Source organism: Mobula birostris, chromosome 18 (assembly GCF_030028105.1).
Source record: "Mobula birostris isolate sMobBir1 chromosome 18, sMobBir1.hap1, whole genome shotgun sequence".
Lineage (NCBI taxonomy): Eukaryota > Metazoa > Chordata > Chondrichthyes > Myliobatiformes > Myliobatidae > Mobula > Mobula birostris.
In genome coordinates this window covers 16153833-16176950 of record NC_092387.1, presented here as the reverse complement: position 1 = coordinate 16176950, position 23118 = coordinate 16153833, and the positions used below count along the sequence as shown (strand labels likewise).

General features: G+C 39.2%; 1 protein-coding gene across 1 annotated transcript in view; it reads right to left on the bottom strand.

The window, feature by feature from the left end:
- Positions 1–23118, bottom strand: part of LOC140211971 (fibrillin-1-like) — a 460859-nt gene that overhangs the window by 157780 nt on the left and 279961 nt on the right. Inside the window, exons 22-28 of the mRNA XM_072282261.1 lie at positions 19383–19433; positions 18676–18801; positions 17577–17801; positions 13574–13699; positions 11993–12121; positions 4265–4390; positions 3605–3730 (exon numbers count right to left, since the gene is read on the bottom strand). Coding sequence (XP_072138362.1) covers positions 3605–3730; positions 4265–4390; positions 11993–12121; positions 13574–13699; positions 17577–17801; positions 18676–18801; positions 19383–19433 — 909 coding nt within the window. The remainder of the gene's footprint in view (positions 1–3604; positions 3731–4264; positions 4391–11992; positions 12122–13573; positions 13700–17576; positions 17802–18675; positions 18802–19382; positions 19434–23118) is intronic.

Sequence of the window (23118 nt, the reverse complement as noted above, 5' to 3'; positions counted from 1 at the left end):
GCCAGCAAAACTACAGTGGAATGAAAGGACAAGCATGGATGCAAAATTATCATGGGAATATAAACACAGACATGAGAGATTATGCAGATGCTGGAAATGTGGAGCAACACAGTCAAAATTTCTGAGGAACTCAGATCATTTAGACTCTATGAAGGGAAATAATTTGTCAACATTTTGGCCTGAGACCCTTCATCAGGACTGAAAAGAAAGAGAGCAGAAGCCGGAATAAATGGGTTGAGTGAGGAGCACAAGTTGGTGGCTGATAGGTGAAATCAGGTGAGAGGGAGAAGGTAGATAGGTGGGAATTATGTGATGGGTTTAGAATTGACACGTAGAAAAGGCAAAGGGTTGAAGAAATGGAATCTGATAGGAAAGTACCATGGAACACGGAATAAAAGGGAAGGAGGTGGAGAATTAGATGGAGAAAGGTATGGGTGATGGGCAGGGGAAGGGAAAGAGAAGGAATAAAAGGCCAGAGGGATAAGGATAAACAATGGCTGGGCAATAGAGGGGAGTGGTTACTGGAAGTTATATGTTGATGTTAAGTTGGAGGCTACCAACAACTCAGATTCTATCCTTCATTTGGTTTGCAAGTGCACAATTTCAAAATTTGTATATCAGGTAACATCTGAAAGCATGATAACCAGAAGAATGTAAGCTATTACAAGAAAACAGGCAGATGGATATGTAATGGATGAAACTTAATGCAGCAATTCATTTTGTTTGGAAGATGGAGAAGTGATTTTATAATCTAAAGCATACAATTCCGAAGAGGATGCATGAACGTAAAAAATTAGGCAATACAGTGCCTATAAAAAGTATTCACCTCATTTGGAAGTTTTCATGTTTTATTGTTTTACAATATTGAATCACAGTGGATTTAATTTGGCTTTTTTGACACTGACCACAGAAGAAGACTCTTTCGTGTCAAAGTGAAAACAGATCTCTACAAAGTGATCTAAATTAATTACAAATATAAAACAATATATAATGAATTGCATAAATATTCACCCCCTTTAAGCTAGTATTTAGTAGATGCGCCTTGAGTCTGTGTAGATAGGACTCGATCAGCTTTGCACATCTGGACACTGCAATTTTTTCCCATTCTTCTTTACAAAACTGCTCAAGCTCTGTCCGATTGCATAAGGATTGTGAGTGAACAGCTCTTCTCAAGTTCAGCCACAAATTGTCAATTGGATTCTCAATGACTCCAACTTGGCCACTCCAGGACGTTGACTTTGTTGCTTTAAGCCATTCCTGTGTAGCTTTGACTTTATGCTTGGGGTCATTGTTTTGCTGGAAAACAAATCTTCTCCCAAGTTGCAGTTCTCTTTCTTACTGCATCAAGATTTCCTCCAGGATTTCCCGGTATTTGCTGCATTCATTTTAACCTCTACCTTCACAAGCCCTCCAGGGCCTGCTACAGTGAAGCATCCCAACAGCATATTGCAGCCACCACCAAGCTTCATGGTAGGGATGGTATGTTTTTGAGATGGTGCGTGGTGTTTGGCTTATTGCAAACATAGCATTTAATCTGATGAGCCAAAAAGCTTAATTTTAGTTTCATCAGACCAAAGAACCTTCTTCCATCTGACTTCAGAGTCTCCCACATGCCTTCTGGCAAACTCTAGCTGAGATTTCATGTGAGTCGTTTTCAACAGTGGCCTACTCTTTGCCACTCTCCCATTAAGCTGTGACTGGTGAAGCACCCGGGCAACAGTTGTTGTATGCGCAATCTCTCCTATCTCAGCCACTGAACTTGTAACTCCTCTAGAGTTGTCATAGGTCTTTTGGTGGTCTTCCTCACTAGTCCCCTTCTTACACAGTCACTCAATTTTTGAGGACGACCTGTTATACTTTATTGTCGCCAAACAATTGATACTAGAACATACAGTCATCACAGCGATATTTGATTCTGTGCCTCCCACTCCCTGGATTACAAATCGATAGTAAATATTAAAAATTTAAATTATAAATTATAAATAGAAAATAGAAAAATGGGAAGTAAGGTAGTGCAAAAAAACCGAGAGGCAGGTCCGGATATTTGGAGGGTATGGCCCAGATCTGGGTCATGATCCGTTCAGCAGTCTTATCACAGTTGGAAAGAAGCTGCTCCCAAATCTGTTCTAGGCCGATTTACAGCTGTGCCACATTCTTTCCATTTCTTGATACTTAACTGCACTCCAAGGGATATTCAGTGACTTGGAAATTTTCTTGTATTCATCTCCTGACTTCTGCTTTTCAATAACCTTTTCGTGGAATTGCTTGGAGTGTTCTTTTGTCTTCATGGTGTAGTTTATGCCAGGATATTGACCCACCAGCAGTGGGACCTTCTAGATACAGGTGTATTTTTAATATAATCAATTGAAAAATCTTGACTACACATGGTGATCTCCACTGAGCTAATTCTGTGACTTCTAAAGCCAATTGGTTGTACCAGTGATGATTTGGTGTGTCATATTAAAGGGAGTGAATACTTATGCAATCAATTATTTTGTGCTTTTATATTTGTAATTAATTTAGATCACTTTTTAGAGATCTGTTTTGACTTTACACAAGTTTTTTTCATAGAAAGTATAACATCGAAATCTCCAGCACGTTACAGGCCCTTCGGCCCACAATGTTGTGCCGACCATGTAACCTACTCTAGAAACTGCTTAGAATTACCCTACTGCATAGCCCTCTATTTTTCTAAGCTCCATGTACCTATCTAAGAGTCTCTTAAAATACCCTATTGTATCTGCCTCCACCACCATCGCTAGCAATGCATTCCATGAACCCACCACTCTCTGTGTGAGAAACTTATCCTGGACATCCCCTCTGTACCTACTTCCAAGCACCTTAAAACTATGCCCCCTTGTGTTAGCCATTTCAGCCCTGGAAAAAAAGCCTCTGGCTATCCACATGATCAATGCCTCTCATCATTTTTTACACCTCTATCAGGTCACCTCTCATCCTCCGTTGCTCATAGTTTTTTCTGTTGATCAGTGTCAAAAAAAGCCAAATTGATTCCACTGTGATTCAATGTTGTAAAACAATAAAACATGAAAACTTTGAAGGGAGTAAATACTTCTTATAGGCATTATATACAATATTTGAAAGTATTAAGACAGGTTGAGAAAGTTGTTAAAATACATAATAGCATTTGGGACTTTGTAAACAGAGGCAAAGAGAATAAAGACAGGAATTGTAATTAATCTTTATAAAAAGTGTGGATTCAGCATTCGGAAGGGTGTGAATAGGTGCCATAGTGGATGGCTACCGCTGCACATTCCAGCAATGGAGGTTAAATCCTGACTTCTGGTGCTGTCTGTGTGCAGTTTGCATATTCTCCCTGTGATGTACAGGTTTGCCCCAGACGCTGCAATTTCCTTTTATATCCCAAAGACGTGCTACTCTCTAGGTTAACTGACTACTGTAAATTACCTTCAGTGTAGGAAGATCAGTGTGGAGTTGACTGGCCTGTGAGAGAGAAAAGGTTGCAGGAAATGAAGGGGGGAAATGTCATAGTTCTGAGAACTGGCTAAATTAGGGAGCCCCAACACACAGTGAAGTACTTTTTAGTTCTCTAATAGTCCCTAATCAGCTTACAAAGAATGCTTACCAACACATCCTTGTCCGTCAGGTGTTGCTTGGTAGCCAATGTTACAGGAACAATGATATTTTCCAATCATGTTGACACAGCGACCATTTTTACAAAGGTTGCCACTCAACGCACATTCATTTATATCTATAAAAATAATTTAAAGTATTTAAATCATTTTTTATAAAAGCAAACAACGTAAAATGTAGTGCAGAAAAATGATTTATTAAGAAAACATGCTTATGATAATTTCTGAAATTAAAGAGCACACTGAATTTGATTATGGACAATAAAGATGAGAAAACTTTCAGATAAATATTTGGCAGTACGTACAGATCAAAACATATTTCTTAATTCCTTGAATTGGAGTAAATTGCAAACACAATCACTAACCATAGAAAGCCAAAATGTGCTCAACTAAATTTACAGATTGGGATCCCTAAAGATTTTGAATCAACAGCGTATGAAGAATTTACTGCCATTCATTGCGAACAGATCAACTTTGCCAAATACTTGCATTAATACAGTAGTAAATGTTTGCTACTGGTTCTATTTGTTCAAATTAGTGTTGGAAACTTAGTCATAGCTTCAATTTTCAAATATACAAAAGTTTTCATGAGCTGAATTAAGTTTCAAAAGTACTTCTTAGTTTGGAGTTTTTCTTCATCAACTGCAGTTTACCTATGCATGATGTTCCATCTGAAGATACTTCATGGCCAAGTGGACAGGAACAACGGAAGCTTCCATCAGTGTTTGAACAGGTGCCACCGCGACAGAGTAGAGGGTTTCGTTCACATTCATTAATATCTGAAACAATAGATTTACTTAAGTTTACAGCATTCAAGGTTGGAGCAGAAGGCACCACATTAGTAGTGTAGCTCACAAATTACAAATGTAGATGTCTATATATAACCATATATAACCGCTCAGCTTTCAATTACCATCATTCCCACAATCCTGATTGAGAAGTTGCAAAACCTGGGCCTTTGTACCTCCCTCTGCAATTGAATCCTTGACCTCCTAACCAGAAGAGCACATTTTTTGTGGATTGGTGATAACATATCCTCCTCGCTGACGATCAACACTGGCGCACCTCAGGGGTGTGTGCTTAGCCCAGTGCTCTACTCTCTGTATACACATGATTGTGTGTCTAGGCATAGCTCAAATACCAAATACAAATTTGCTGACGATACAATCATTGTTGGTAGAATCTCAGGTGGTGACAAGAGAGCATACAGGAGTGAGATATGCCAACTAGTGGAGTGATGTTGCAGCAACAACCTGGCACTTAACATCAGTAAGACGAAAGAGCTGATTGTGGACTTCAGGAAGGGTAAGACAAAGGAGCACATACCAATCCTCATAGAGGGATCAGAAGTAAGAGTGAGCAGCTTCAAGTTCCTTGGTGTCAAGTTCTCTCTTAGGATCTAACCTGGTCCCAACATATTGATGCAGTCATAAAAAAGGCAAGACAGCGGCTATACTTTATTAGGAGTTTGAAGAGAACTGGCATGTCAACAAATACACTCAAAAACTTCTATAGTTGTACCCTGGAGAGCATTCTGATAGGCTACACCACTGTCTGGTATGGAGGGGCTACTGCAAAGGCCTGAAAGAAACTGCAGAAGGTTGTAAATCTAGTCAGCTCCATCTTGGGTACTAGCTTACAAAGTACCCAGGACATCTTTAGGGAGCGGTGTCTCAGAAAGGCAGCGTCCATTATTAAGGACCTCCAGCACATAGGGCATGCCCTTTTCTCACTGTTACCATCAGGTAGGAGATACAGGAGCCTAAAGGCACACACTCAGCAATTCAAGAACAGCTTCTTTCCTTCTGTCATCTGATTAAGTAAATTTTCAAATATGCCTACATGTAAAGGCATTGGTGCAAAATACCATATAGGGCCCTATAAAAAGTGCATGCCATGGAAAAGAACTGCTATGGCCATTTGATGTACCAACACTGTAAACAATTTGCTTGTTTCATTTATAAGCCATTACATCAATGATTACACTGAAATAAACAGAGGAGTTGAGGAACTCAATGGGTCAGATAGCATCTATGGAGGGAAAAAAAGGCACTTGATGTTTCAGGTCAAGACCCTTCAACTGGACTGGAAAGAGGGAAGTATGAAAAACTGGGTGGCGGAGGGGAAGCAATGAAGTGATTAATAAGTGGATCCAGATGAGTGGGATGATAGGCAGGCGAGGGAGAAGGTAGAATCAGAATGATGTAAGAAGAAGCTGGGAGTAGATGGAATTGACAGGTGGAGATAGGTAGAAGTGGGAATAAGTGGGATGGTGGACCTCGACAATGAAGATGCATACATCAGTATGCTGTTCATTGACTACATCTCAGCATTCAACACTATCATCCCTTGGAAACTCATCACTAAGCTTCAATACCTGGGCCTTGATACCTCCTTGCACACCTGGATCCTCAATTTCCCCACTTGCAGACCCCGCACAGTTAGATTGGCAACAACATCTCCTCCACAAATACTGTCACCACCGGTGCACCAAAGGGCTGGGCGCTTAGTCCCCTGCTCTACCTGCTTAATGCTCGTGATTGTATGGCTAAGCACAGCTCCAATGCCTTATTTAAGTTTGCTGATGATACTACTGTTGTTGGTTAATCAGAAACCCTTTGACAACGGTTCAATATCTTACATTTACGGTCTGCTGTTGGGACTGAAAAAGGCCTCTTCAGATAAAATTAAAGGAGACTGGGAAAAAGATTTACAGATTTTCATATCCGAAGAGAGCTGGAAGATTATTTTAAAATTGATTAATTCTTCATCATTATGTGCTCGTCATTCTTTATTACAATTCAAAGTGGTACAGAGAGTTCATATGTCTAAAGACAAGCTCTCTCGTTTCTACGCAGATATTTCCCCTTACTGTGATAGATGTACTAATGGAGTGGCCACACTAATTCATATGTTTTGGACATGTCCGAGCCTTGAAAAATTTTGGAAAGATGTATTTCAAACTTTTTCTGTACTTTTCAATGTTAGTTTTAAACCCAATCCTTTGACTGCCATGTTTGGTATTATTGAGGATAGAGCAACAAAATTGAAGCCATCTAATTTGAGGGTACTGGCCTTTATGTCTCTTATGGCCAGGAGGGCGATCTTGCTCAAGTGGAAGGAGGCCACCCCATCCACTCATGTTCAATGGCTATCTGATGTTATGTTATGCCTTGATCTAGAGAAGATTCATTGCTAAATCTTTTTGAATATCTGTAGAAAAAGTCTATTTTTATTTTTCTGGCTAGCTTTATTTATCTTTTACAATAATTGTCCTTGGTCACATTTTTAGTTATTCTTTTGCTATAGTTTCTGTTCAATCTTCTGATCTTTCATTGTAATAATTAATTTTCTTTTGGGAAAGTGGGGACCTCCCTTTGGAAATACACTGTGTTTTAACTATACATAATACCATTTCTAGAATGACGTCTCTGTTCTTGCATTCTAAATATTGATCCAAAACAGAAAGAATCCAGGCTTGTACCTTCATGGATTCCTTCTCAGAAAAAAATCAGCAAAGTTATGCACAATAGCCTATCATAAAATTAAAGAATAGAAGTAGATGTAGTTTATTCAACTCTCTGTGCCTGCTCTATCATTTAATAGGACCATTGCTAAACTTCTATATTCATTCCAGCTTTATCCTTGTGAGTCTAAAGCCCTCTACTTGGCCTAGGATCATCTGAAATAATAGTAATAGTTGCATTCAACACAATCATACCCTCAGTTCTAATCAACAAGCTCCAAAACCCGGGCCTCTGTACCCTCCTCTGTAACTTGATTCTTGACTTCCTCACCGGGAGGCCACAGTCTATGTGCAGTGGGTATAACATCTCCTTGCTAACAAGCATCACTGGCTCACCTCAAGGATGCATGCTTCGCCCACTGCTCTATTCTCTCTATACCAACGACTGTGTGGCTAGTCACTACTGAAACGCCAACAATATATTTGCTGATTAGCAGAATTTCAGATGGTGATGAGGTGGGATACAGGAGCGAGATAGGTTAGCTGGTTGAGTGGTGTCACAGCAACAAACTTGCATTCAACATCAGTAAGACAAAAGAATTGATTGTGAACTTCAGGAAGGGGAAGTCAAGCAAACACTTACTAATCCTCATCAAGGGATCAGAAGTGGAAAGGGTGAGCAGTTTCAAGTTCCTGGGTGTCAGCATAACTGAGGATCTATCCTGGGCTCAATATATTGATGCAATTACAAAAAAAAGCATGACAGTGACTATATTTCATGAGGAGTTTGAGGAGAATTGATATGTCACCAAAGACCCTTGTAAACTTCGACAGATGTACCTTGGAGAGCATTCTGACTGGCTACATCACTATTTCGTACGGAGAGGCCACTGCACAGACGTTGAAAAAGCTGTAGGAAGTTGGAAACTCAGCTAACTCCATCATGGGACTAGCCTCCCCAGCATTATTGAGTGATGCCTCAAAAAGGTGGCATCCATCATTAAGACCATAAGATATAGGAGCACAGGTAGGCCATTCGGCCCATCAAGTCTGCTCTGCCATTCAATCATGGGTTGATCCCATTCTTCCAGTCATCCCCACTCCCCTGCCTTCTCCCCATACCCTTTGATGCCCTGGCTAATCAAGAACCTATATATCTCTGCCTTAAATGCACCCAATGACTCGGCCTCCACAGCCACTCGTGGCAACAAATTCCACAGATTTACCACTCCCAGATTAAAGTAATTTCTCCACATCTCTGTGCTAAATGGACATATTTCAATTCTGAAGTAGTGCCCTCTTGTCCTGGACTTTCCTACCGTGGGAAACTTTGCCATATCTAATCTGTTTAGGCCTTCTAACATTCGGGCACCCATTACCCAAGACATGCCCTCTTCTCATTGCTACCATCAAGGAGCATGAAAACACACATTCAACGTTTCAGGAACAGCTTCTTCCCCTCCGCTTTAAGATTTCTGAATGGACAATGAACCCATGAACATGTGCTCAGTATCACTTTCCTGTTGGGTTTTGTACCTTATATTGTTGTAAACTAATTCTTCAACACATAAACACAAAATGCATTTTGCTTGTGTGTTGCTATTAATTCCTGAGACTTTGATTATTCTTTGTTGATGCCTATATTTTAATGACATTGTCATATCATTCTAAACTGATTTTGTTTGAATTTAAGAACCAAATCCATTTTAATAATCATATAAAAATTTGTTATACTGTATTATGAATGATCACTAAAGAATCATAAAATACCAAACTATCAATTAATCCTTTCCCATTGCAAAGTACTAGACCTGAAACAGCTGCTTATCATTGATTGAAAAAAACTCCCATACAATGATTAGTCTATAGGCAGATGAATATCCTTCAAGGTTATTGGACTCTCCTCATTTCATGTGCTTCTAATTTCCTAATTTTTACAACGTTCGGCATTACCACCATTAATTGGGGGTTTACAGACAACTTACAACAAATGTTTTTGGGTTCTGTTGCTTCTCAGGTTGCTGCACCCAAACTGATTCTACTCTTTGATTTTCTGAGCAATGAACCTTTATTATCAGGGCTAAACACTTCCGCTTACATTTGGCCATCATTCCTACAAAATATGAATCACAAAATATTTATAGAACATAGAATAGTACAGCACAGTACAGGCCCTTCGGCCCACAATGTTGTGCCGACCCTCAAACCCTGCCTCCCGTATAAGCCCCCACCTTAAATTCCTCCATATACCTGTCTAGTAGTCTCTTAAACTTCACTAGTGTATCTGCCTCCACCGCTGACTCAGGCAGTGCATTCCATGCACCAACCACTCTCTGAGTGAAAAACCTTCCTCTAATATCCCCCTTGAACTTCCCACCCTTTACCTTAAAGCCATGTCCTCTTGTATTGAGCAGTGGTGCCCTGGGGTAGAGGCGCTGGCTGACAACTCTATCTATTCCTCTTACTATCTTGTACACCTCTATCATGTCTCCTCTCATCCTCCTTCTCTCCAAAGAGTAAAGCCTAGCTCCCCTAATCTCTGATCATAATGCATACTCTCTAAACCACGCAACACCCTGGTAAATCTCCTCTGTACCCTTTCCAATGCTTCCACATCCTTCCTATAGTGAGGTGACCAGAACTGAACACATTACTCCAAGTGTGGCCTAATCAGAGTTTTTTAGAGCTGCATCATTACATCGCGACTCTTAAACTCTATCCCTCGACTTATGAAAGCTAACACCCCATAAGCTTTCTTAATTACCCTATCCACCTGTTAGGCAACTTTCGGGGATCTGTGGACATGTTCCCCCAGATCCCTCTGCTCCTTCACACTACCAAGTATCCTGCCATTTACTTTGTACTCTGTCTTGGAGTTTGTCGTGCCAAAGTGTACCACCTCACACTTATCCGGGTTGAACTCTATCTGCCACTTCTCAGCCCACTTCTGCATCCTATCAATGTCTCTCTGCAATCTTTGACAATCCTCTACACTGTCTACAACACTACCAACCTTTGTGTCATCTGCAAACTTACCAACCCACCCTTCTACCCCCACATCCAGGTTGTTAATAAAAATCACAAAAAGTAGAGGTCCCAGAACAGATCCTTGTGGGACACCACTAGTCACAATCCTCCAATCTGAATACACTCCCTCCACCACCACCCTCTGCCTTCTGCAGGCAAGCCAATTCTGAATCCACCTGGCCAAACTTCCCTGGATCCCATGCCTTCTGACTTTCTGAATCAGCCTACTGTGTAAATGCCTTACTAAAATCCATATAGATCACATCCACTGCACTACCCTCATCTATATGCCTGGTCACCTCCTCAAAGAACTCTATCAGGCTTGTTAGACACGATCTGCCCTTCACAAAGCCATGCTGACTGTCCCTGATCAGACCCTGATTCTCTAAGTGCCCAGAGATCCCATCTCTAAGAATCTTTTCCAACAGCTTTCCCACCACAGACGTAAGGCTCACTGGTCTTTAATTACCCCGACTATCCCTACTACCTTTTTTGAACAAGGGGACAACATTCGCTTCCCTCCAATCCTCCGGTACCATTCCCGTGGACAACGAGGACATAAAGATCCTAGCCAGAGGCTCAGCAATCTCTTCTCTCGCCTCGTGGAGCAGCCTGGGGAATATTCCGTCAGGCCCTGGGGACTTATCCGTCCTAATGTATTTTAACAACTCCAACACCTCCTCTCCCTTAATATCAACATGCTCCAGAACATAAACCTCACTCATATTGTCCTCACCATCATCAAGTTCCCTCTCATTGGTGAATACCGAAGAGAAGTATTCATTGAGGACCTCGCTCACTTCCACAGCCTCCAGGCACATCTTTCCACCTTTATCTCTAATCGGTCCTACCTTCACTCCTGTCATCCTTTTTTTCTTCACATAATTGAAGAATGCTCTGGGGTTTTCCTTTACCCCACTCGCCAAGGCCTTCTCATGCCCCCTTCTTGCTCTTCTCAGCCCCTTCTTCAGCTCCTTTCTTGCTTCCCTATATTCCTCAATAGATCCATCTGATCCCTGCTTCCGAAACCTCATGTATGCTGTCTTCTTCCACCTGACTAGATTTTCCACCTCACTTGTCACCCATGGTTCCTTCACCCTACCATTCTTTATCTTCCTCACCGGGACAAATTTATCCCTAACTTCCTGCAAGAGATCTTTAAACATTGACCACATGTCCATAGTACATTTCCCTGCAAAAACATCATCCCAATTCACACCCGCAAGTTCTAGCCTTATAGCCTCATAATTTGCCTTTCTCCAATTAAAAATTTTCCTGTGCTCTCTGATTCTATCCTTTTCCATGATAATGCTAAAGGCCAGGGAGCGGTGGTCACTGTCCCCCAGATGCTCACCCACTGAGAGATCTGTGACCTGACCCAGTTCATTACCTAGTACTAGATCTAGTATGGCATTCCCTCTGGTCGGCCTGTCCACATACTGTGACAGGAATCCATCCTGGACACACTTAACAAACCCTGTCCCATCTAAACCCTTGGAACTAATCAGGTGCCAATCAATATTAGGGAAGTTAAAGTCACCCATGATAACAACCCTGTTATTTTTGCACCTTTCCAAAATCTGCCCCTCTGTATGTCTGCTGCTACCAGGGGGCCTATAGAATACCCCCAATAGAGTAACTGCTCTATTTAACTCTTAAACATAGTTACTTTGGATCTAAGTCTCCATAATGCCTACTGAATTATATCTAATTATTTCTATTTATGCTATTAATTCATCTGCAAATACTGTGTGCATTTTTAGATGAAGAATCATTCTCTTTAACCAATTTTTCCAGTTTCAATTCCAACTAGATGGATAATGTTTGAACTTCTAATAGCATTTATATACTGATAAATTAAGTTTTCCCTCATTTTGTTTTCACGTACCCATGCAGTTCTTCATCATCATAAAACCACTTTCATATCCTTCGAAGCATTCACAATCAAAGCTTCCAGGAGTATTAACACAAGTTCCTGGACCACATAGATCAGGAGAGATGCGGCATTCATTGATATCTAAGATCAAAAGAAAAGTCATTAGTGGAAGATAAGACACTTAGAGCTTGAAGTTCTTTCATATTTTAATGAGGTGCATAACTGTATTTTAGCTAAAATGCAGATATTAAATGTGATTATGAATTTTCTGTCTTCATAGTGCTTTCCTAAGTTTCATCTGATTCTTTCCATCTATTGTTATAATACCAAATAGTATGCAGTGCATCTTTAACATCACAAATGTAAGTTATTTTGAGAAATTGAGGTTCACAAATGGTGCCTTTTAGACACACAGGCCTGCTTCATCATTATTTACAGGAAAAAAATACCTGATCCGTTGTCAGAAGAGCAAGGCATTGTCTTGCAGGTGCATCCACCTCTAAGTACATTCCTCGCTATTCGCTTCCTCCACTCCTATACATTCATCTTGCTTTAAATGTAACCGGGATCTTCACTCTCTGCTGTTAAATTGTCAGCCCTTAAATCCTGAGTTGATCATATGCTGAAAGCCCTCCCACATACATTATCCTACAGTATTTAAATCCCCTCAGTCTGGATCTACCACTTAATTCTTCCACTTTTCCAGCTTCAAATCTGCCTACTCATACCTCCTGCCTTTCCCTGAAAGTTCATGCCCTTTCCTAGCACCAAAATGGCTGAGGTGGTCAAAGAAAACCCTGTCTTTAGACATACAAAGTCTATTCTGATGCAGTCAATGCATTGAACCTCTGGCTGCCAGTGAGTCTTACAGAAAAATGATAGCCCATTCCAATGCATCATCATCTTAATATGCCTTTTTAAGTGTTGGAGTACTTTGACAGGAATTTTATTATTAAAATCAGAGAGTATATACGATTACTTCTAAAACATGATTACGTTCAATAAAAGCTGTTGCTTTGTAGTGATTCTTTACTAAAATATATGACTAGTCTTGAAATCTCTTTTTGAAGTCATCTTAGAGCAGCATAGATAAGAATATGAAATAACATTAGAAATAACAAATATATTAGAATAAAGCAACAATTAACAGTCATATTAGCAGAGTTTAACAGATTAATTAATATAAAATAATTGAAAAAGAAACTTGGTTTATTGTTTGCATCAGCTTAATAGTTTACAAATCTACTTAATTTTGAGTGGGGCACAGAATTAGAAAGAATGGGGAGTCATTACAAGACTAATGTTCAGACTCTATCTTTTACTGATGTGGGGGGTTGCCTTTTCAGTTGATAATGAATTTATACATTCTTTTCTCTGAACCTCTATTTAGTTCTTGAGTTAGCATCTACAAATTTATGGGGCAGGTACAGTATAGTACAGATAGAGGATTATCCACAGCTGTGAATGAGTCAAAATTTGATTCTAGTTTGTGAAAAACAAATCCTTTATGAGGCATTCCAATCCAAGTTTCACCAATATTCCCGATTGTTAATATAAGTAATAATTGTTATTGCTCTGTAACTTTTAACATACCTGTGCAGTTTCTTTCTTCAGAATCAAGAGCAAAGCCACTATTGCATCTGCATCTAAAGCTCCCAATGGTGTTTCTGCATTTCCCATGGGTACAGATACCTGGGATTGTCCTACATTCATTGATATCTAAAAGAAAAAGATAAAATTTATTTTAGAAGAAGGTTTATGTCAATACAAATGTTATTCATATATGCTACATCGCATGTTAACAGTTTGTGGTGGAAGAAAAACAATTTTCTTGTTTTTTAATATATATTGGCAGGGACGACCGACCAGGTGTGAGCCATGGTGGCAGGGCCTCTGGCACTGAGTCTGACTCTGTGGCGCAGAAGGGTGGGACGGAGAAGAGGAGAGCTTACGTCATTGGAGACTCTATAGTCAGGGGAGCAGAAAGGAGATTTTGTGGATGTGAGTAGGACACCCGCATGGTTTGTTGCCTCCCGGGTGCCAGGGTCCGGGATGTCTTTGACCAGGTGCACAATGCACAACATCCTGGTACAAGACGGCAAGCAACCAGAAGTCGTGATACATGTTGGTACCAACGACACAGGCAGGAAGAAGGATGAGGTCCTGAAGTGTGAGTTTTGGGAACTAGGCAGAAGGCTGAAGAATAGAACCTCAAGGGTGGTGTTCTCAGGATTGCTGCCAGTGCTATGTGAAAGGTACAGATTGGATGGGTTGCACCTGAACTCGAGGGGGAGCAATATCCTTGCAGGTAGGTTTGCTAGCATGGTTTGGGAGGGTTTAAACTAATATCCTGGCAGGGAGATTTGTGAGGGCTACTGAGGTGACTTTACACTAGAATGGTTAGTGGGGTGGGAATCAAATTAAAGAGACTAGGAGAGAGGGGGTTAGTTCACAACAGGGGGATGGGAACAAGTGCAGAGAGACAGAGGGGTGTAAAATGAGGGTCGAAGCAAAAAGTAGTAAGGTGAAAAGTAAAAGTGGCAGGCCGGCAAATCCAGGGCAAAAATCAAAAAGGGCCACTTTTCAACATAATTGTATAAGGGCTAAGAGTGTTGTAAAAGCAAGTTTGAAGGCTTTGTGTGTCAATGCAAGGAGCATTCGTAACAAGGTGGATGAATTAAAAGTACAGATTGTTATTAATGAATATGATATAGTTGGGATCCCAGAGACATGGCTCCAAGGTGATCAAGGATGGGAGCTCAACATTCACAGATATTCAATATTCAGGAGGGATAGACATGAAAGAAAAGGAGGTGGGGTAGCATTGCTGGTTAGAGAGGAGATTAACGCAATAGAAAGGAAGGACGTTAGCCGGGAGGATGTGGAATTGATATGGGTAGAGCTGCATAACACTAAGGGGCAGAAAATGCTGGTGGGAGTTGTGAACAGGCCACCTAACAGTAGTAGTGAGGTTGGGGATGGCATTAAACAGGAAATTAGAAATGCATGCAATAAAGGAACAGCAGTTATAATGGGTGACTTCAATTTACATGTAGATTGGGTGAACCAAATTGGTAAGGGTGCTGAGGAAGAGGATTTCTTGGAATATATGCGGGATGGTTTTTTGAACCAACATGTCGAGGAACCAACTAGAGAGCAGGCTATTCTAGACTGGGTATTGAGCAATGAGGAAGGGTTAATTAGCAATCTTGTCATGAGAGGCCCCTTGGGTAAGAATGACCATAATATGGTGGAATTCTTCATTAAGATGGAGAGTGACATAGTTAATTCAGAAACAAAGGTTCTGAACTTCAAGAAGGGTAACTTTGAAGGTATGAGACCTGAATTAGCTAAGATAGACTGGCAAATGATACTTAAAGGGTTGACAGTGGATATGCAATGGCAAGCATTTAAAGATCGCATGGATGAACTACAATTGTTCATCCCAGTTTGGCAAAATAATAAATCAGGGAAGGTAGTGGACCCATGGCTGACAAGGGAAATTAGGGATAGTATCAATTCCAAAGAAGAAGCATACAAATTAGCCAGAGAAAGCGGCACACCTGAGGACTGGGAGAAATTCAGAGTCCAGCAGAGGAGTACAAAGGGCTTAATTAGGAAAGGGAAAAAAGATTATGAGAGAAAACTGGCAGGGAACATAAAAACTGACTGTAAAAGCTTTTATAGATATGTGAAAAGAAAAAGATTGGTTAAGACAAATGTAGGTCCCCGACAGACAGAAACAGGTGAATTGATTATGGGGAACAAGGACATGGCAGACCAATTGAATAACTACTTTGGTTCTGTCTTCACTAAGGAGGACATAAATAATCTTCTGGAAATAGTAGGGGACAGAGGGTCCAGTGAGATGGAGGAACTGAGGGAAATACATGTTAGTAGGGAAGTGGTGTTAGGTAAATTGAAGGGATTAAAGGCAGATAAATCCCCAGGGCCAGATGGTCTGCATCCCAGAGTGCTTAAGGAAGTAGCCCAAGAAATAGTAGATGCATTAGTGATAATTTTTCAAAACTCTTTAGATTCTGGACTAGTTCCTGAGGACTGGAGGGTGGCTAATGTAACCCCACTTTTTATAAAAGGAGGGAGAGAGAAACCGGGGAATTATAGACCTGTTAGCCTAACATCGGTGGTGGGGAAAATGCTGGAGTCAGTTATCAAAGATGTGATAACAGCACATTTAGAAAGCAGTGAAATCATCGGACAAAGTCAGCATGGATTTGTGAAAGGAAAATCATGTCTGACGAATCTCACAGAATTTTTTGAGGATGTAACTAGTAGAGTGGATAGGGGAGAACCAGTGGATGTGGTATATTTGGATTTTCAAAAGGCTTTTGACAAGGTCCCACACAGGAGATTAGTGTGCAAACTTAAAGCACATGGTATTGGGGGTAAGGTATTGATGTGGATAGAGAATTGGTTGGCAGACAGGAAGCAAAGAGTGGGAATAAACGGGACCTTTTCAGAATGGCAGGCAGTGACTAGTGGGGTACCGCAAGGCTCAGTGCTGGGACCCCAGTTGTTTACAATATATATTAATGACTTAGATGAGGGAATTAAATGCAGCATCTCCAAGTTTGCGGATGACACGAAGCTGGACGGCAGTGTTAGCTGTGAGGAGGATGCTAAGAGGATGCAGGGTGACTTGGATAGGTTAGGTGAGTGGGCAAATTCATGGCAGATGCAATTTAATGTGGATAAATGTGAGGTTATCCACTTTGGTGGCAAAAACAGGAAAACAGATTATTACCTGAATGGTGGCCAATTAGGAAAAGGGGAGGTGCAACGAGACCTGGGTGTCATTATATACCAGTCATTGAAAGCGGGCATGCAGGTACAGCAGGCAGGCATTCATAGCAAGAGGATTCGAGTACAGGAGCAGGGAGGTACTACTGCAGTTGTACAAGGCCTTGGTGAGACCACACCTGGAGTATTGTGTGCAGTTTTGGTCCCCTAATCTGAGGAAAGACATTCTTGCCATAGAGGGAGTATAAAGAAGGTTCACCAAATTGATTCCTGGGATGGCAGGACTTTCATATGATGCAAGACTGGATCGACTAGGCTTATACTCGTTGGAATTTAGAAGATTGAGGGGGGGATCTTATTGAAACATATAAAATCCTAAAGGGATTGGACAGGCTAGATGCAGGAAGATTGTTCCCGATGTTGGGGAAGTCCAGAATGAGGGGTTACAGTTTGAGGATAAAGGGGAAACCTTTTAGGACCGAGATTAGGAAAAACTTCTTCACACAGAGAGTGGTGAATCTGTGGAATTCTCTGCCACAGGAAACAGTTGAGGCCAGTTCATTGGCTATACTTAAGAGGGAGTTAGATATGGCCCTTGTGGCTAAGTTCCCAACTGTAAGTCATTTATTTCTTAAATTGCCTGAGAATCTACACACTTACATGTAGGATTAGTGTAAAGTATATGGTTTAATGGTCAATGTAGACTCAATGGGCTGAAGGCCTATTTTTTGTGATGTATTTCTCGATGACTCTCAAACTTATACCTAAGAAAATTTGTGTAGCAAGCAAAAATATTATAAATTTAATGCTGTTATATGCTTAATGTAATATTTACCTTTAAAAAAAGGTTTTCCATCAGGTCCTTCTCTGCTGAAAATTCCAGGTCCTCGTGGACAAAGTGTTTTGTAGAGACTTGTTCCTTTCTCAGGACATTTTTCACAATCTGGCCCCCAAGCAGCACCAACAGAACAGCAACAAGTATCCATGCGAAATCGTCCAGGCATGCGCTTCGTGCATTCATCCTCATCATATTTTAAATAGCAGTGCTCCGAACGAATATCTACCCATAGCAAAATGTAAAATTGTTACCTTAGAGACAGAAATAAATGAAACAGTACAGTAACATACTAAATTTTAATAATATTTGTCCTGTAATAATAAACAAGATAACAAGTCATGCTCACCTGGGACAAGAAAGTCCCAAGATTTTGTTATGAGTACTTAAGGATCTCTTTTGCTTCTAGTCTGCAGGTAAACTAAAATGTTGATGAATTATCTTATCTTTACCCCGATCGATTTGCCAGTTGGGTGGATTACTATTGCTCTGATGCTTGGCTCTCAGATTGAAATAGCAACCTAGATCTCATTTGAGTCAGAATTATTCATTTTAAAATTGCATGGTCTTCACAGCTGCTTGACTATTCTGGGGTAGAAAAGAAGGATACAAGTTTCCTTGCCTTGGTCAGACATACCCAGTAGCTGAAGATAAAAATGACTTTTAAATTTAGGATTTCAGTTACACACCTGTGCTAGACTGTACATGCAGCAATCAAATAGGAAAGAAAAGGTGATGTTTCTTGAACCTAACCATAAACCTTGCTTATATTCCACAAAAACACTTTTTAGCAATTTAATAGCAATCATAGAAAGTGTCAAAGCTCTCAATATAACAAACTATGAATAGCTATCACTTGATAACATTGAAATAACAGTTTTCAAGTAATTGAAATGTGAGGAAAATAATGTGTGGCAAAGGCACTGTGTGAATAATCTGCTGTGACCATGGTGCTCCAAACGATTGAGACAGGAAACAAGTAAGTAGAAAAAGTTTATCACAGTAGACTCCAAATACTTTCCTCAGTGGGCAGCCAAGAGTCTGCTCAATATGGCTGAGGTATCTATGCATTTTGGTTAAAAGCCTGTTCTATACTTACCAATACAAGTCCTTCCACTACTGTCCAGAGACATACCATGAGAACAGACGCACTGAAATGATCCAGGTGTATTCACACAATCAGCATTGGTGCATACCCCAGGGAATACTACACATTCATTAACATCTAAAAAGAATTATAAAATAAAGTAACTTTGATTAAAAATGTTACTGTTTCACAAGTTACAAGCAGACATATTAACACAGAACATTTACCTAATTTTATTATGTAAATTAATAAAATAAGTATTATTCTGAACTAACTGGACAAAAAAATTAAATATACATTTGTAAAGGTGATCTCAAATGTTTAAACTCATACACAATGTCTATTTACGAAGTCAATTACAATGGAACATGTTCCTCTTTAAGCCAATGAGTTTATCGTTAAAATGGTCTATGTTCTTGAAATGTGTAAAATGCATGGCGTTTTGCCATTTCCTGAATCTAATCACAAACAGGCTTGGATTCTGGATAAAGGTCACGTCTTATGAAAAGTTAAAATATTTCCATCTTTGAGGATTTCTATTAATGAATTCCATCATCCACATATTAATTGTCATCTTCTGAGCCATTTGCATTTTCAGTACTTATTCAAATTCCTCTAGATTTTACAGTCATTTGTTTTTAGAAAAATATATATATCATGTTCCAGCATTTGTGTTAGTAGACAAAGATACAAACAGGATACAGAAACAGTTTAAATACCTTCACAGATTGTCCCATTAACTCTTGTAAATCCTTTAGGGCAAACACTGTCTAAAATAAAGCAAAACTATAAGCAGTTTTAAAAAACAACGTAAGTTATAATAAACAAATAAAATGTAAGTTATAATATGTGTAACTATGTTAAATTGTACAAACTATTGTCCTTTGAGTAAGAAGGAGTTTAAAAAAGATGCAAAGACGTCAACAATAATGAGACAGCCTACAAGGGGAGATTGGAGGTGGAAGAACTTGAGGCCGGGTGCCAGACAACTAACTTCTTCCTCAATGTCAACAAAACAAAGAAATGGTTATCGACTTCAGGAGAACTCGTACCACTCATTCCTTTTTACATCAACAGCACAGTAGTGGAAATCACGAGCAGTTTTAAACTTCCTGAGAGTGCACATAACACATCTCTTGGTCACAGAACACATCCTATACAATCAAGAAAGTTTACCAAAGTCTCCACGTTCTGTGGAGGCTGAAGAGAGCTGGACTGTGCACATCAATACTCATGACTTTCTAGAGATGCACAGTAGACTCCTACACTCTGCATCACTGTATGGTATGGTAATTGCACTGTGGTGGACAGGAAGGTTTTACAATAGGGAGTCAAATCTGCCCGATGCATCACTGGCACCAGCCTACCTGTCATCAAGGAAATGTATACAGAAAGGTGCTGGAAAAAGGCCAGCACTATCATGAAGGATTCCACCCACTCTGTTCATGGACTGTCTGTCTCACTCCAATTAGGGAGGAGGCTAAGTAGCAACCACCCCAGGACCACCAGACTCAAAAATTGTTCCCCAAGCAGTATGGCTGATCAAAACCTCCACCCACTAGCCCCCACCCCCACCATTACCTTATCATTTTCTGTCGGAGTCACCTTACATATAGATACTCCTGTAACCTGGTGTCACTTTATGTACATACTAAATAGTTAATCTACATACATGGGTGATTCTTCAATTTGCGTAACTTTTCTGTCCTTGGGGTAGATATTCAAGAAAAAAGGTTTTTACAAAGAACTAGTTTTAAAAGTTAGATAATAGTAACACTAAACTTATATCAGTATGCTTCATAAATAATATTTTCTTAATTTTTAAGTAAGTCAAAAATCTTCATGTTCCAGAATTTCACTTTTTTGGGCTTACTCCCTACCCAGACTCTGTAACTTTGTATTGACAAAGAACTGCTGTCCCCAACACTTCTGTCATTACCAACACACAACGCATTTTAGAGACCAATCAAGTTTTTTGAAACAACTGCTAATATGGTTGCCATGGAAATGAGAAATGACGGGAGCATGTAGCTGTCATGGCAGAAGACTGACATCTTGATGTCAAGAAATGTGAGTAATTTGAAGATTTATACCTCCTAATCTGAGGGTATATTTATTATGCGTCATTACCAAACGAGTTACTATTTGTATGCTTTAACGGAGAAATAAATCATTTTATTTCTGTATATTTAAATTATAGTTACAAGCTAGCTATCCAGTTGAGTTGGCAAGTGCGAGACTTGCCAACTTCTCCTTTCTTCTTCTTCTCTAATATTTTTTATTGTTTTCTATATAGAAGAATACAGTCCAAGAGAATACATATTATAAAACAAAAGAAAAAATATAATAATACTAGATACAGTATATTGAAACACATTAACAAACTCCTTACTCTATATTCATATAGATTAGATTAATTCCTATATTAGAATATAAATAATTTTATTTAAAAGAAGATCTACACCCACTACCAAAGTCCAAGCTGTTTGGGAAAAAAATGAAAAAAACTTATCAGATAATCAAATATGCTATTAACCAACTTCTGTACTTTAACAAGAAGTCAAAGATTATGAAAATAATTTAGAAACGGCCCTCATAAATTTTGAAAATCTTGGTTAGATACAGAAATTGAACAACGAATCTTTTCTAAATTTAGGCATGCCATAACATCCCGTAACCACTGAGCATGATTAGATGGAACAGCATCCTTCCATTTAAACAAAAGCGCCCTCCTAGCCATAAGAGAGATAAGAGCCAGAATGTGCAAATCAGATGTCTTCAAAATGATATCTTTCCTTCCAACAATACCAAATAGGGCAGTCAAAGGATTAGGCTTACAATTTTCTTTAAAGAGTACAGAAAAAGTTTTGAATACTTCCTTCCAATATTTTCCAAGATTTGGGCACGTCCAAAACATATGAATAAATGAAGATTCTCCATTGTTACACCTATCACAGTAGGGAGACATATCCATATAAAAACGAGATAACTTATCCATGGTCAGATAAGCCCTATGAACCACTTTAAGTTGTGGGAGGGAATGACGAGTACATAATGATGAAGTATTAACCAATTTAAAAATCTCATTCCAAGTTTCTTTAGAAATTGAGGTCTGTAAATCTTATTCCCAAAGACTATTGATTTTGTCTAAAGAATTATTTCTGATTCCCACAACATATCATAAATATTAGATATTGAACCATTATAAAATGATTTCATATTAAGAATTTCATCTAATACGTTCTTATCAGGACTATTAGGAAATGTACATAATTGAGATTGCAGAAAATCTCTAATTTGTAAGTACCGAAAAAAATGGGTTTTTGGTAAACTATATTTAGTTGACAATTGGTCGAACGAAGAGAAACTTCCTCCAACGAACAGATCCCGGAAACATGTAATGCCCAATCTTTCCCATTGTTTAAAAAATATATATCAGTCATTAAAGGCTTAAAAATAATTTAAAAATGGGACTAGAAAGGGAGAATCTCAATAAACCAAAGTGTTTTCTAAATTGTATCCAAATCCTCAAAGTATGTTTGACTACTACATTTTCAGTTATCTTACCTAAGGATAAAGGAAGTGAAGATCCCAAAAGAGAGATAATAGAAAATTTATTAACCGAGTTAGCTTCTAAAGAAATCCACCCGGGACAGTCCTCATGATTAATATAGTATAACCAAAACATAAGATTCCGTATATTAGCCGCCCAGTAATAAAACCTAAAATTTGGTAAAGCTAAACTTCCATTCTTTTTAACTTTCTGGAGATGGACTTTATTCAATCGAGGACATTTATTTTTCCATATGTAGGAGAACAAAATAGTCCAGAGAGTCAAAAAAGGATTTAGGAATAAAAACGGATAAACCCTGAAAGAGGTTTATAAATTTAGGTAAAACATTCATTTTAATAGAATTAATTCGACCAATCAATGATAACAAAAGAGCTGACCAATTTGATAGTGTTCTTTTTATATAATTTACTAAAGTAAGAAAATTTTCTTTAAATAGGTATTTATAATTCTTAGTAATTGTTACACCCAAATAAGTGAATTGGTTTCTTACAATTTTAAAAGGAAGGTTAATATCAGTTAATGGCAAATTATTCAAAGGAAAAAGTTCACTCTTGTGTCCTGACGAAGGGTCTCGGCCTGAAACGTCGACTATACCTCTTCCTACAGATGCTGCTTGGCCTGCTGCGTTCACCAGCAACTTTGATGTGTGTTGCGTGACTCTTGTGTAGGTTCAGTTTATATCCAGAAAACTGACTAAAACACAAGAGTAAAGAAAGCACAGAAGGTAATGAAGTTTTGACGATAGAAATGTAAAGCAATATATCATTCGCATAAAGTGAAACTCTGTGGATAGTACCCTTCTGTAAAATACCAGTGATATCATTAGATTCTCAAAAAGCAATAGCTAAAGATTCTAAAGCCAGGTCAAAAAGCAAAGGACT